This window comes from Pristiophorus japonicus, chromosome 5 (genome assembly GCF_044704955.1).
Source record: "Pristiophorus japonicus isolate sPriJap1 chromosome 5, sPriJap1.hap1, whole genome shotgun sequence".
Taxonomy (NCBI): Eukaryota; Metazoa; Chordata; class Chondrichthyes; family Pristiophoridae; genus Pristiophorus; species Pristiophorus japonicus.
This window is the reverse complement of record NC_091981.1, coordinates 105882553-105898895: the sequence shown is the minus strand read 5'-3', so window position 1 is coordinate 105898895 and position 16343 is coordinate 105882553. Positions and strand designations below refer to the sequence as shown.

Sequence of the window (16343 nt, the reverse complement as noted above, 5' to 3'; positions counted from 1 at the left end):
TAGATGAAGTCCTTACTACTAGGGGAATCAAGGGGTATGGTGAGAAAGCAGGAATGGGGTACTGAAGTTGCATGTTCAGCCATGAACTCATTGAATGGCGGTGCAGGCTAGAAGGGCCGAATGGCCTACTCCTGCACCTATTTTCTATGTTTCTATGTTTCTACATGACTCGCTGTCTATGGTTACAAACAAGTTGGACATTGAATAAATGGAAGCCCTTCCTGTTGAGAAACAGTGCTGGTTTGTGATGGGGAGCACGCAGGGCCTAAGTACATGCAGTCAATGATGCTCTGCACCTGGAGGAATCCAGCAATACTGTCAAATCCCAGTGCTCTTTCTTCCTGCTTGTCAGCCTCCAAGGGAAAGCTAATGAACTGCTGATGCCTCGCGAGCAGTGCATCAGTGAGCTGCTGGAATGCCATGGGCACAGCAAATTCACTGGTGTTGCTGGTGTCATCAGAAGCAATTTGGAAGGAGCCAAAGGCGTAAAAGTCTACAGCCATTGTGACCTTCACTGCCACAAGCAGTACAGTGCATGCCCTGGTGTTGGGCTCTAATTCTCACACCACCTGCTGGCCTAGACAATTGACTGCCTCCCTGTTGAAATGCGACCGCCTTACACACTATCACAAACCAGCACTGTTTCTCAACAGGAAGGGCTTCCATTTACTCAATGTTCAACTTGTTTGTAACCATAGACAGCACGTCATGCAGGTCTATGCCCGGTTTCCTGGCAGTAGTCATACATGTGGTGCAAGGCTTTCGAAGTCCCCATCCATGCTATCCTCCTTTGTGAGGTTTACGATTGATGTTGTGTTTTTGAATCACTGTATCCTGTAATGATTCCTTCGCCCACTTTTTGGAGCCATGCAGGTCTTTACTGCTTTCCTTGCTGTTGCTCCTCCTCCTGATAGGAGCCACATGGGTAAACCTTGGAGCATTCCCATGTTCAGCAATTGAGAACAAGCATTCCTGTGAAACAGTTCCGGCCCCCAATAAACTCACTCTGCAACAGTACTTCGCAGAAAACACTTGCCAAAACAGCCAAAGCTCAGCCCAAGAGCACCCTAGATGTCTCTAATGACTAACTAGAGACGTAACTTCATGGAGGCGAGGATCCCTTTAAATATCTGGATGCCAATCAATGTACTTGGGCATTGTGAAGAATGCTTATCAACTGTTCCCACCATGATTTGTTGGCAGGTTAAAGTGACATTTCAGCCACACACAGACACCAAAGTAATAAAAGGGTCCTGATTCAGGCACAGGCCCTTTAGTAACATATTTACATGATGCCTGTACATGTTGCAGGTGGCCGCCAGGAATGCCTAGCAAGCGCCTGAACCAAAATGGCGCTGTTGCAGCACAGAATGACATACTACAGAATTTGACTTTGTGGCACCAGTTTCGGACCCAGAAAACATGCAAAATGCACAGCAATGCCTACTTTCTCATTTCTACTGAAGGCAAGCCATGTTTCTGGCCAAAACCCAGCATTAAACGAAAACAGAACATTTTAACCAAACTGTTCCAGAGTCAGGCACGTGCACATTTTAATCTGATAGTTATCTGCCAGTACTGGAAAATACACCATGCAGTCAGCAGGAAAATGTAACATTAGTGATAACCTGTTATCCCCTGCTGAGAAGAAAATTCAGCCCTTTTTTTCAAACTTGTCATGTGTGACTACTGTTTGAATAAAAATCATATGACACTTCTAATAGAACCAAAAATAACTCCTTATAAACCATTCTGGTGAAGTATTAGACAGGTACTCAAAAGTGAGGGGCTCATTTTTATTGAAACATGTTGATTTGGTATGGATGCTCAAGGTAGTTTGCCCAATTTATTCAGTGATGCAAAACATTCTTTCAAGCCAATAAATATCAAATAATGGATCTATATCAATTTCTACTTATTTATATTGTATGTTGGGAACATTGTTCTACAGCAAAATACATCTGTGACATAAAAAGGCAATTAAACACATTTTTGCTATGAGGCATTATCAAATTCATGTTAAATATCCATTCTATTAATTTGATACGTGTTTATACTTTATAATTACTCTGTTTTACTATGTTAGTTTTAGGCCATCTCAACTTTTCTCATTTGTACCAAGTTTCTATGAGAGAAATCCCACATACAAATATTTTGTAACTGTTTTTAGTGATATATCAATGTGGCAACTGATAAACAACTGAAAATTCCTCAGTGTGCAGGTTCACATCTTTTAAACTAGAACACCTCTCATTTTTTTTTATTTTGGAATGCATAAACCCTTATAGATAGGTTAAATTAGCATTGACATTCTGAAAATTATGCACAAATTCACAAAGCATAGAGCTTTTCTACACATATACATAAAAAAGCACAACATCAACCTTTGGTGTAAAATCTTTAAATATCCGATCGTTAATTTCCAGGCATCAATGTGGTATACAGAAAATCAATTTTAAAATGTTTCCACAATTTCCTTTAACTGTCACAAAATGTATCAAGCATGCTTTGAAATGTTTGATAGTTGAGTATTTACTTAATAAACTTGCAACATTTAGTGAAAGAAAGTAGTTCGTACTGAGCTATTTTTATTTTTGGTTTTAGAGAAGAGGAACATCTAAGGAGGCAAACATTGTAAAGGATGCAACCAAGAAGAGATGCAAAAGTGAAGGAAAGCAGGACATTGTTAATAGCTGCCATGTGGAAATTAGAAGACTGAAGATATGAAGGATGTAAGGCTCTGTAGGAGCTCAGACTGAGTTGGGAAACTGTAGCAAGCAGAACTTGAATTAAAATTGTACAAAGCAGTACCACACACTATCACTTTAAAGAAAAACTCACCAAATCCATGCAGCTACTTTTTTTTATCCTAATGGAGTAGGAGCCAGACAAAACAAAATTTCCCACAATGCTCTTCTCTTTTTCCAGGGCTGTCCGTGAACACTATTCACCACTTTTATGTGGGCCCATATGATTTATTTCCTTCGCTTTATTATTCAGTCATGGTTCTATCATGGAGTTAATGGTACCATAAACTTCAGTCTGTAAAAAGGGAAATCGAAGCAATTATTATTTTTTGATTGGCTCAGAATTTTCATCCAAGAAAGATTTGGGACTGGCATTCAAAGCAACAATACTACTTTTCTCAATTTTAACTTAAGTTGTTAATTCTTTGAAACAAAAATCTCAGATGTATTTTATAATCAGGGGAAACAGACTTAGGATAAAGAGAGGACTCATAATTGTGAAGCCAATGTGTGAATGTGTGTATTGTGAAAGGGGAAAATTATCTGTGATTACTGCAAGGAATACCAAGAAAAATAGAATTGGTTTATACTTATTTAATATTATATGATTTAGGAAAAATCATTTTTAAAGCGCATGTAAATACATGCACACATTACATTTCAGCACTGAACCAACTAGAAGTAGAAATTGGGATTAGGAGGAGAAATATTAAATGACTGGAATTAAGCCTGCTTTCCTTTCACTTCCGGGATCTAGGTTGAATCCAGCCCAAATTGACATTAGTCGCTGATTCCTATAATAATTCTAAGTGAAATGAGATTAGGCAGTCTTATCACAAAAGTACCCATATTTTGTTACAAATTTCACTAAGTTGGCACTTTCACTCTGAGGCAGTAAAAATCACCGATGTTGCAAATTATGTAATTTTAAAATGGAATTGGATAATTAGTTGAAAAGGAAGAATATGAAAGAATATAAGGATAAGAAAGTAACATAGTGTTACAGTAGATAGTTGCTGTTAAAGATCTAGCACCAGCACTGGCACAACAGGCCACATTCAAGTCATCTATCTATTTATTAAACATCTTGTCCGTGCCTGCAAAACTAGTAAAAGTGCTCATCTGATAACATTCACATCAGTGGATACTTCTAGAAAAAATATTTTTTTCAAACAATTCCTCATAATCAAATATACAAAAAAACTGTTAAAACTTCTGTATTGTAATTGCTATTGTTCTATGAATAGAGATTACTTCACTGAGGTTGGGGTTAACATTGCTGGGCCAAAGCAGACTTTGCAAATTTACTTTGCAATTACCACACACTACTTCTCACATAGGACTGCTTGATACTGACACTTTAGGGCAGAAATCCCGGCCTCCCCGGATCCATACGGCATGCGATGCATATGCACCGAAAAACGGATTTTCCGATCTGTTAAGCTCTGGCTTGACAGATCTTCCGTATCCCCACAGCCAGGACTTTCACATGGGCAAGATTGTGTTATTTTCCCATCTCTTGCCCAGTGAATGTTTGAAAACTCTTGCACCTGGTAAAAGCAGGCGCATAGCCTACTTTTACCATGTAAGAGTTTTAAAACATACAAATACATATAAAAATAAAATTAAAAAAACACATTTTAATGTTAAAAACCCTGCTCACTAAGGTAAGTTTATTTTTAACTCTAATTACAAAACTTTAAAAAAAATCAGAAAAATATTTTTTTTTCCAAGACATTTATTTATTAACTTTAATTTGAATTATTTCAATTTTGTGAGATGTGTTTTTTATTTTTTATTATGGTGTTTAGTGTGTTTGTTTGTTTTCCTCATTAATAGCAATGAGAACTCATATATATGGAGTTCTCATTGCTATTAATGAGAATGCTGTGGAATACTTTAGCTGATTGGTTGTATAGTCACACGTGACTGCACCGTCTGCGTTGGAACCTGGAGGGCGGGAGCGCGCTCCGCAGCGTGGGAAGAGAAGGCCTCCCCACCAGAATCCTCACGCCTCTGGGACCACCAGATAAATTCGTAAACATTCTCCGCTTGGCAGTGTTCGTTCGAAAGAAGTCTCCAAACGGAATTTCAGGGCTATTGTCAAAAGTGAAAAAATCTTCAATTCCCCTGCATTAATGTCACTCACTTTGAAAAGTTCCAAAATGTATGAATTTAAGGGAGTATAAAGAGTGCCGTAATAGTGGCTGCAAAAAATTTTTTTTAAATACACCTAAAAACCTAGGAACTGACTTTCCCACTACTTTTGTTGCTGTCTATGCCAATCACAGACCATTAAAAGCATTTGCCGTCCACACATTATACTCTGAGCTACAATAGATCTTCGTGAATAGGGTGAGAGAAACAGGACAGCACAGCATTAGATCATTCCAGGAATGAAAAGAAAGACTTGCATTTATATAGCATCTTTCACAACCACCATACATCCCAAAGCGCTTTACAGCCAATAAAGTACTTTTTGAATTGTATTCACTGTTGTAATGTAGGTAACGCAGCAGCCAATTTGCACACAGTAAAGTCCCACAAGCAGCAATGTTATAATTACCATATATTCTGCTTTAGATGTTGATTGAGAGATAAATATTGGCCACAACACCGGGCATAACTTCAAAATAGTGCCAAAGGATCTTTACGTTCACCTGAGAGAGCAGATGGGGCCTCGGTTTAAATTTCATCCGAAAGAGAACACTTCCAACAGTGCAGCACTCCCTCAGTACTGCACTGGAGTATCAGCCTAGATTTTTGTGCTCAAGTCTCTGGAGTGGGTCTTGAACCCACAACCTTCTAACTCAGAGGCGAGAGTCATCATCATCATAGGCAGTCCCTCGAAATCAAGGAAGACTTACTTCCACTCTAAAAGTGAGTTCTCAGGTGGCTGTACAGTCCAATGCGGAAACTAGTCTCTGTAACAGGTGGCAGACAGTGGTTGAAGGAAAGGGTGGGTGGTGAGCCTGGTTTGCCACAGGTTCCTTCTGCTGGCTATGCTTGGTTTCTATATGCTCTCGGCGTTGAGACTCGAGGTGCTCAGCGCCCTCCCGGATGCTCTTCCTCCACTTTGGGTGATCTTGGGCCAGGGATTCCCAGGTGCCGGTGGGGATGTTATACATTATCAAGCACAAGAGTATATGAAATGGTGCATCTTGTTGGGTATAGATTACACCTTAGTAATAGACCTTTGATGAATTGCAATTGTTTTAAATTATGCTGTGTAGTTGTCCATGAGTTGACTCCCTGTGGCTGAAGAGCTCCTCCCAGAGTCACAATGCGGATTCCATCCACTAAGGGGTACAACGGACATGATCTTTACCATGCGACAACTACAAGAGAAATGCTGGGAACAGCACCAACCCTTGTACATGGCCTTCTTTGACCTCACAAAGGCCTTTGACACTGTCAACCATGAGGGACTATGGAGCATCGTCCTCTGTTTCGGCTGCCCCCAAAAAATTTTCACCATCCTCCGCCTGCTCCACGCAAGCTGTGATCCTGACCAACAGATCCACCACTAACCCAGTCCACATCAGGACCGGGGTCAATCAGGGCTGCGTCATCGCACCAACGGTCTTCTCGATCTTCCTTGCTGCAATGCTCCATTTCACTATCAACAAGCTTCCTGCGAGAGTGGCACTAAACTAAAGAGGCGAGAATGCTACCAACTGAGCCACGGTTGACACTTAAAAATACTGTAGCAAGGACAGTTGGCAGAAAAAAATCAAAGAGCAAATTATTATTTAAATGGAGAAATATTGCAAAGTGCCGCAGTACAGCGGGACCTGGGGGTACTTGTGCATGAAACACAAAAGGATAGTATGCAGGTACAGCAAGTGATCAGGAAGGCCAATGGTATCTTGGCCTTTATTGCAAAGGGGATGGAGTATAGAAACATAGAAACATAGAAAATAGGTGCAGGAGCAGGCCATTCAGCCCTTCTAGCCTGCACCGCCATTCAATGAGTTCATGGCTGAACATGAAACTTCAGTACCCACTTCCTGCTTTCACGCCATACCCCTTGATCCCCCGAGTAGTAAGGACTTCATCTAACTCCCTTTTGAATGTATTTAGTGAATTGGCCTCAACTACTTCCTGTGGTAGAGAATTCCACAGGTTCACCACTCTCTGGGTGAAGAAGTTTCTCCTTATCTCGGTCCTAAATGGCTTACCCCTTATCCTTAGACTGTGACCCCTGGTTCTGGACTTCCCCAACATTGGGAACATTCTTCCTGCATCCAACCTGTCCAAACCCATCAGAATTTTAAACATTTCTATGAGGTCCCCTCTCACTCTTCTGAACTCCAGTGAATACAAGCCCAGTTGATCCAGTCTTTCTTGATAGGTCAGTCCCACCATCCCGGGAATCAGTCTAGTGAATCTTCGCTGCACTCCCTCAATAGCAAGAATGTCCTTCCTCAAGTTAGGAGACCAAAACTGTACACAATACTCCAGGTGTGGCCTCACCAAGGCCCTGTACAACTGTAGCAACACCTCCCTGCCCCTGTACTCAAATCCCCTCGCTATGAAGGCCAACATGCCATTTGCTTTCTTAACCGCCTGCTGTACCTGCATGCCAACCTTCAATGACTGATATACCATGACACCCAGGTCTCGTTACACCTTCCCTTTTCCTAATCTGTCACCATTCAGATAATAGTCTGTCTCTCTGTTTTTACCACCAAAGTGGATAACCTCACATTTATCCACATTATACTTCATCTGCCACGCATTTGCCCACTCACCTAACCTATCCAAGTCACTCTGTAGCCTCATAGCATCCTCCTCGCAGCTCACACTGCCACCCAACTTAGTGTCATCCGCAAATTTGGAGATACTACATTTAATCCCCTCGTCTAAATCATTAATGTACAATGTAAACAGCTGGGGCCCCAGCACAGAACCCTGCGGTACCCCACTAGTCACTGCCTGCCATTCCGAAAAGTACCCATTTACTCCTACTCTTTGCTTCCTGTCTGACAACCAGTTCTCAATCCACGTCAGCACACTACCCCCAATTCCATGTGCTTTAACTTTGCACATTAATCTCCTGTGTGGGACCTTGTCGAAAGCCTTCTGAAAGTCCAAATATACCACATCAACTGGTACTCCTTTGTCCACTTTATTGGAAACATCCTCAAAAAATTCCAGAAGATTTGTCAAGCATGATCTCCCTTTCACAAATCCATGCTGACTTGGATCTATCATGTCACCATTTTCCAAATGCGCTGCTATGACATCCTTAATAATTGATTCCATCATTTTACCCACTACTGAGGTCAGGCTGACCGGTCTATAATTCCCTGCTTTCTCTCGCCCTCCTTTTCTAAAAAGTGGGGTTACATTGGCTACCCTCCACTCCATAGGAACTGATCCAGAGTCAATGGAATGTTGGAAAATGACTGTCAATGCATCCGCTATTTCCAAGGCCACCTCCTTAAGTACTCTGGGATGCAGTCCATCAGGCCCTGGGGATTTATCGGCCTTCAATCCCATCAATTTCCCCAACAGAATTTCCCGACTAATAAAGATTTCCCTCAGTTCCTCCTCCTTACTAGACCCTCTGACCACTTTTATATCCGGAACGTTGTTTGTGTCCTCCTTAGTGAATACTGAACCAAAGTACTTGTTCAATTGGTCTGCCATTTCTTTGTTCCCCGTTATGACTTCCCCTGATTCTGACTGCAGGGGACCTATGTTTGTCTTTACTAACCTTTTTCTCTTTACATACCTATAGAAACTTTTGCAATCCGCCTTAATGTTCCCTGCAAGCTTCTTCTCGTACTCCATTTTCCCTGCCCTAATCAAATCCTTTGTCCTCCTCTGCTGAGTTCTAAATTTCTCCCAGTCCCCGGGTTCGCTGCTATTTCTGGCCAATTTGTATGCCATTTCCTTGGCTTTAATACTATCCCTGATTTCCCTAGATAGCCACGGTTGAGCCACCTTCCCTTTTTTATTTTTACGCCAGACAGGAATGTACAATTGTTGTAATTCATCCATGCGGTCTCTAAATGTCTGCCATTGCCCATCCACAGTCAACCCCTTAAGTATCATTAGCCAATCTATCTTAGCCAATTCATGCCTCATACCTTCAAAGTTACCCTTCTTTAAGTTCTGGACCATGGTCTCTGAATTAACTGTTTCATTCTCCATCCTAATGCAGAATTCCACCATATTATGGTCATTCTTCCCCAAGGGGCCTCGCACAATGAGATTGCTAATTAATCCTCTCTCATTACACAACACCCAGTCTAAGATGGCCTCCCCCCTAGTTGGTTCCTCGACATATTGGTCTAGAAAACCATCCCTTATGCACTCCAGGAAATCCTCCTCCACCGTATTGCTTCCAGTTTGGCTAGCCCAATCTATGTGCATATTAAAGTCACCCATTATAACTGCTGCACCTTTATTGCATGCACTCCTAATTTCCTGTTTGATGCCCTCCCCAACATCACTATTACTGTTTGGAGGTCTGTACACAACTCCCACTAACGATTTTTGCCCTTTAGTGTTCTGCAGCTCTACCCATATAGATTCCACATCATCCAAGCTAATGTCTTTCCTAACTATTGCATTAATCTCCTCTTTAACCAGCAATGCTACCCCACCTCCTTTTCCTTTATTCTATCCTTCCTGAATGTTGAATACCCCTGGATGTTGAGTTCCCAGCCCTGATCATCCTGGAGCCACGTCTCCGTAATCCCAATCACATCATATTTGTTAACATCTATTTGCACATTTAATTCATCCACCTTTTTGCGGATACTCCTTGCATTAAGACACAAAGCCTTCAGGCTTGCTTTTTTAACACCCTTTGTCCTTCTAGAATTTTGCTGTACAGTGGCCCTTTTTGTTCTTTGCCTTGGGTTTCTCTGCCCTCCACTTTTCCTCATCTCCTTTCTGTCTTTTGCTTTTGCCTCATTTTTGTCTCCCTCTGTCTCCCTGCATAGGTTCCCATCCCCCTGCAATATTAGTTTAACTCCTCCCCAACAGCACTAGCAAACACTCCCCCTAGGACATTGGTTCCGGTCCTGCCAGGTGCAGACCGTCCGGTTTGTACTGGTCCCACCTCCCCCAGAACCGGTTCCAATGCCCCAAGAATTTGAATCCCTCCCTGCTGCACCACTGCTCAAGCCATGTATTCATCTGCGCTATCCTGCGATTCCTACTCTGACTAGCACGTGGCACTGGTAGCAAAAAGCAGGGAAGTCTTGCTACAGCTATACAAGATATTGGTGAGGCCACACCTGGAATACTGCATGCAGTTTTGGTTTCCATATTTATGAAAGGATATACTTGCTTTGGAGGCAGTTCAGAGAAGGTTCACTAGGTTGATTCCGGGGATGAGGGGTTTGACTTATGAGGAAAGGTTGAGTAGGTTGGGCCTCTACTCATTGGAATTCAGAAGAATGAGAGGTGGTCTTATCGAAACATATAAGATTATGAGGGGGCTTGACAAGGTGGATGCAGAGAGGATGTTTCCACTAATGGGGGAGACTACAACTAGAGGGCATGATCTTAGAATAAGGGGCTGCCCATTTATAACAGAGATGAGGAGAAATTTCTTCTCTCAGAGGGTTGTAAATCTGTGGAATTCACTGCCTCAGAGAGCTGTGGAAGCTGGGACATTGAATAAATTTAAGACAGAAATAGACAGTTTCTTAAACGATAAAGGGATAAGGGGTGGTGGGGAAGTGGAGCTGAGTCCATGATCAGATCAGCCATGATCTTATTGAATGGCGGAGCAGGCTCGAGGGGCCGTATGGCCTACTCCTGTTCCTATTTCTTATGTTCTTATGTAAAGATGGGGTTTGAAACATTCCTCTGCTAGACAGGACTATCAGCACTGGTTAAGTGTTAAACAGTGTACTTAGTGAGACACTCTGGTCATAATGAAAACAAAAGGAAAATTAACAGTTGATCAGGCTCATGGGAGAAGGAATCAATTCAAGAAGTGTTATCAGTACAGGATATGTGTAATTGTCTGTGATACAACCACAAGTGGACATTAGATAACAGTGATGATTTATGTATATATAATTATAATTGAGTTGGTAAGTGACTCTCTGTCCATTTGCAGTTAGCAGTTAGTCCAAACCACAAACTGTCAGCCCTGATTGTCTTTTACTAAAAAAAAATGTATAGCTGAGACCAATTTTTACAAGATGCAGGTTCCATTGGACTCCTCTTACTCCAGGGACTGACTGGCACTTTGCTCCTCTTCCAGTCACTCACCATTCCACTTGGTACCTTCCTCCTCACAGCAACTCCAGGCTCTTGTCCCCTAACTCCATCCCAAGCTTTAATACAGGGACAGCTGCTCGCCCAGCCTTGATCCCTGGACTCCTTCTCTCACTCCCTGTGCTCCTCTCCTGCCCAAGCCCAGCTGGGCCTGTGTTAGTATTCCAGTTCTGCTCTTGGCCCAGGCAGGCCGAAATGAGTTTAATTGCAACCAGGCCAGGTCCAGGACTTCAAGACTCCTGGCCTCACCAAGTTTGAAATGGAGTGAGATGATATTCCTAAAATGAGGAAAAAGGAAGGGAGTGAGGTTCTGTTGAGGTGAAAGGGGTAAGAAGCCCTGTTTGGGAAGAAATCCAGTTTTTATAGCAGTATGGGAGAGAGGGATAGAGACTGTTGAGAGGAGAGGTGGAAGAGACAGAGACAGAGACTGTGTTGCAAAGTGCTGAGAGAGGAGAGAGACCTTGTTGAGGGAGAAAACAGAGAAGGAGAGAGACCCTGTTGCACTGGTAGGGGAGAGAGAGAATACATAGAAATTTAGTTTAAAAAATCATGTTTTGCAAACAAAAACAAAGGAGATGTTTACAAAGAGGGGATGAAAGACTTTACTGTCTCCCGGATAAATTTGTAAACACACTCTCCCTTCATCCCTAAGCATCTTATACACATGACATCCCAGCTTTATGATTCAGAAAAGCTAACCCATCAACACCAGACCACACCAGGTTGCTCCCCAGAAGTACTCGACCTTGTGAGCAACACTACTGGGAAAATAAATAGTTGTTAAATTTGTAAATTTTAGTTAGCAATCCTATTTTCTCACTACTGAAATTAACCAGGAACATTATAGAATACAGACCCAGCCATAAATTAAAAATAATTTGGTGGCACAAATGTTAATGGTGCCAAATCGATCAGAAGGTATTACAATATAATTAGATTTGTAACCATGTTTTCATGTTAAATAAAATTCTTCCCTTTCATGTATTGTTATTTAATGTATTCGACAGGAATATGCAACAAACACCCAAAAAGCTAACTTTAAGTTTTCAACACAAAATTTATATATAGCACCTTCTCACATTCTCAGGACAAGTGCTTCACAGCCAATGAATTACTTTTGACGTGTTGTGCAGGCAAATTGCAATGATTTGCACACCAGAGCCCACAAACAGCAATGATGTGATGTATAACCAATTAACCTGTTACTGGGCAAGACATCAAATAGGGCCGTGGGATCTTTAACGTTCATCTGAACAGTACCTCAGTTCTGTATGTGTAGGATGGCACCTCCAACAATGCAGCAATCCCTCACTACTCCTTACTTTAAAAGGCTGTGTGAAAACATAGCTGTTCATGAATCCCCAAATACAGGTATAGATGTCAAGTCTCGCTCATCTTAGGTATCGGAGGGCAATGAGTTTATCTTTGTACTTCATGTAGTAGACTTGAATTTCAAGGTGAACGCCCGTACGGAAATTAATCGTGTGCTCTCTAACCTTGAATATTTATGTGAACTTATGTTGGGCCAGAATTTTCAGTTAAAGGCGTACCTCCGAAGTACACCTCTGAGCCACAAAATAATGGCCCTGAATTTGCGGCCCCTATGATAGTGTATGAGGTGCGACGGGCCCATAGGGGCCCTGCAAGTTCCGAGTTTTGGCATGCGAAGTGCATGCACCTAAACCCGGAACTTGCGATCTGTCAAGAATCCTTCTGACAGATCGCACGCATCTGGAAGTAAAGGGCCTCTGTGGGTGGAGAGCTGAGCTATTTGCCCAACTTCTGACCAGTTAATGTCCTTGAAATTCTTACGACTGATAAAAGCAGGCTAAGTCCCTGGGATACGTGAGCCTCTATGTAGGCCTTCGCATAGAGGACCAGGATCACAAGTCTCCGAATCTCCCAGACCACCTGGTAGATTCATAGAAATTTCTGGGCCAATATGAACCTACCTACTGGCTCCTGGGCTTCAGTCCTCTCAGAAAGGAGGATTTATCATGTGCTTTTGGGGATTCCACTTACGAACGGTGGAATCCCCAAGTAATTAAATAATTTACAAAACTGGAACAAAAATAAATGCTCCCATTTTCACGTTTAATTAAAAGTCCCTTTAATGAAGCATTTCCAGGCCAAAATTTACAAACTAATTTTAAATGTTTGTGGATTTTTTTTTATATTTAAATGTTTTATTTAACATTTATATTAACGCTTATACTGATGAAAGCAAGCCTTATGCCTGCTTTTACCAGGCTTCTTGGGCATTTGCTGGGCAAATAGCCCAACTCTGCGCCAGCGAAAGTGATTTTACTCTCGGTTCGGTAGATCTGTCAAGGGGAACCTTGACAGATCGCAAGTTCCGGAACATGCGGGGCCTTTTCGTACGTCGTCATCGGCCCCGCTAAATAGGGGCTAATATAACTTATTTATTACACAACCCAAGGATGAGTCATCTTGCAAATAACCATACATTTATCTTTAGATTGTACCTAAAAACGTTAAAGGAGTGATGTGATCTTACTACTACTTTTGTTTCTCAAACCCGTCTAGTACTCTACAGTTACTGCTCAGTGGGAGATCCACACGACTTTTTGATCCATGAGCTCAACTAATTCACAATTTGTTCCTCCTGGGGTCTGCACGGCAGAACACCAGACTTAATACAGCGGTGGCCTGTGTGTATAGTAAACACTGCGCCATCCAATTCTCTCGATCGCGCTGACTTCATCAACAGTTCAGTAAGTGCAGACGCTGCAAACTTCAATTTAGGTATTTATCCATCTGTCTGGAACCCTTAGCATTCCACACCAATTCTGTGAAGTGTTTCGCAGTTAATAAGCGTCGACTGGTGCAATTTGTTGCGGAGTACTCGGTTCAAAAACTCTTTGCATGCTGTTTCTGAAGCCTTGTCGAATGCAACGTAGTAACTAGATTGGTATCCCTTAAATAGTTTAACGATAAAATGTTCTAAATTAATTAAAGTTGCCATTTTCTCGGTCGTCGCATTTCACCCTGAATGATTCTGAAGTTAACTCTTCCTGGTCTATCTGCCGCTCTCACAGCGGGCTGCAGCGCTAACGGAAGTGTTTGGCGGTCAGACCCTGCAACGGTGCGCGCGCGGTCCCTAGCGATGGTTCTCGTCACAGTAGAACTCAGATACTTTCAATGCAATAGTTACAGTCAATAATGCATTTTAAAACTTTTTATTTGTAACTTTCGCAGGGCAGAGGATAAATATCTCTGCCTGAACGATGTTAATTGGGTTTGGGGCAATCGAACTTTTCCGCCACATTCTGCTGTGGGCAGAGAGGCGAGTTTCCCGAACGTGCCGCGCGAAACTCTCCAACTGCAAAAACTGAGCTTGGCCAGGTGTCCAAACTGAACTCATTAATGCACGCACTCTTGAGGAATTCCTCGGCAATCTGGCATTCAGGAACTGCTGCGAATGATCTACACTGCAAGTGCAACAACAGTGCCTGCCTCACAAGTTCAATATTTGAAGTTGGTTGTTCTAAAGTACTGTTACAGTGGGTCTGCTGTTACGAGTGATTTTGTATAGTTCGACAGGAATGCTCAAATTCCATCACTGGAAACCCAGCTGTCTGCTAAAGCAAGGATTTTTTTTCACATTGCACCAAAATAATTATTTTATATATTTTTCAAGTATAGCAAAATTATAATATGAGAACGAAGTTTTAATCCATTCACTCATGCATGGTTTGAATTCAGACCTCCCAATTTCCTGTCTCTGAAAGTTGCTTAAAAATTAATCACTGGTGGTGACGGGTGCTGCAAACTCAAGATTAATGAGTCTGAATGAACCCCTTCATCAATAATAGAGAACAAGTTTCAAGTCTGAATGTATCGTTTTACAAACAAGTACAGTAGCCATTGAAGGATGTCGGGTAGGACACCATTATATATAAATGTAAAGTAAAAATAACTGAAAAATTACACTTGCTGAGGTTATTAAAACGTTTCATCTTTAGATTTTTTTTAATGGATGGGCTTTAAAAGGAGAGCGCTTTGTCAGCAGATCTGGTCCCCTGAACCCTCAATATCGCAGGCTGTTAATCAAACATACTTAATAGGCTGCAGAATGACGTAATGGCCAACTATAATCCGGTTCTCATATAAATTAACAAAATACATTTACGAGTAACAATTTGAAATGAACAAAACTAAATATATAGTGCTCTATGGACCACAGCAGAAAAGGACATAGTCAATCAGAATTTTTTTAATGTTCTAATACAGCCGCAGAAAAACTAAATTAAGCACCTTAAGATGTCCAGAACAGTCTTTTACTAATCTGAACACGTGTAAAACTCCATGTACCTTTACCAAACGTACACTTTTTGTATTCAAAACTCATTTAGAAAGCATCCAACCAAGAGTACTTTCAAGTATAACAGGTCCATTACTTGGAGTGACTTGACAGCAAAAAGAACTAACATTAAACTGTTGAAAACTGAAGATCAGCTGTAATTTGAAAATGAAGTTTTAATTTTCATCATTCTATGTTTTGACACGAGTTAGTTTTTTTCTCACCATTTTTGAAAATTCCCATTCGTCGTCCCTGTTCTGTGAAGGAGACGATATCACAAGCAGGATGCCAGACAAAAACAGCGCAAGAATACTAATGACTTTCCATACAACATTTCTCAGAAGAACTTTCATTTAAGCACACTTTTTCCATAAAAAAGCGCATCTTACATGACAGTACCTCACATGTTTTTAAACTTATTAACAGTAACCATCAACAGTTTATAAACCGTAACACACCCCCAGTGTCCGCACCGATACAGTTACTGTTTACTATTTAACATCAGCAAAAAAAGAAAAAATTGCAAACAGATGCAAATTAACAATGTTTTACAGAAACAACTCAGTTAGGAAAGTGCACAAAAGGGTCAAAATACCTGAGAGGTTGTCGTCCTTGTGCCTTTTTGTAATTTTCCAATAACTTACCGAAACTCTAATAGAAGAAGCGGGTCTGTGAGGAACCACGTTGGACTGCGAGAAGATTACAATACATTCTATTTAGAGAAGCATTACATCACCCTCGGGTGACGTCACGTGGGATTCCTGAACTTCTAAATCATTGCAGTCCCAAGGCGAGCAGCGCTCGGGCGTCAGCGCGTACAGCGACGGGAAGAGAGACGCAGGACAGAACACAGAACGCGTTCAACGTAACGCCGTCGGCCGGTAAATGGGGAGGGGGTAAGGACGGAGAAAGAAGGTACGTCAAACGGAACGGCGTTCGTGCGCAACAAAGGGGCGAGGTGATGCGTAAGGAGGCGTTTCGATACTGAATCAGAAAGATGCACTGTATGAGAGAGGATGGGG

The 16343-nt window shown here is 41.7% G+C and overlaps 1 protein-coding gene across 5 annotated transcripts in view; it reads right to left on the bottom strand.

Moving 5' to 3' along the window:
• creb5b (cAMP responsive element binding protein 5b) overlaps window positions 1–16015 on the bottom strand; it is a 666872-nt gene extending 650857 nt beyond the window's left edge. For 2 of the 5 annotated variants that reach the window (XM_070880829.1, XM_070880832.1), the window contains exons 1-2: window positions 15917–16015; window positions 2842–3042 (exon numbers count right to left, since the gene is read on the bottom strand). In XM_070880829.1, the coding sequence (XP_070736930.1) occupies window positions 2842–2850 (9 nt within the window). In that variant the 5' untranslated portion in view covers window positions 2851–3042; window positions 15917–16015. The remainder of the gene's footprint in view (window positions 1–2841; window positions 3043–15916) is intronic. The other 3 variants (XM_070880831.1, XM_070880834.1, XM_070880830.1) reach the window with 2 other exon arrangements.
• Window positions 16016–16343: the final 328 nt, after the last annotated feature.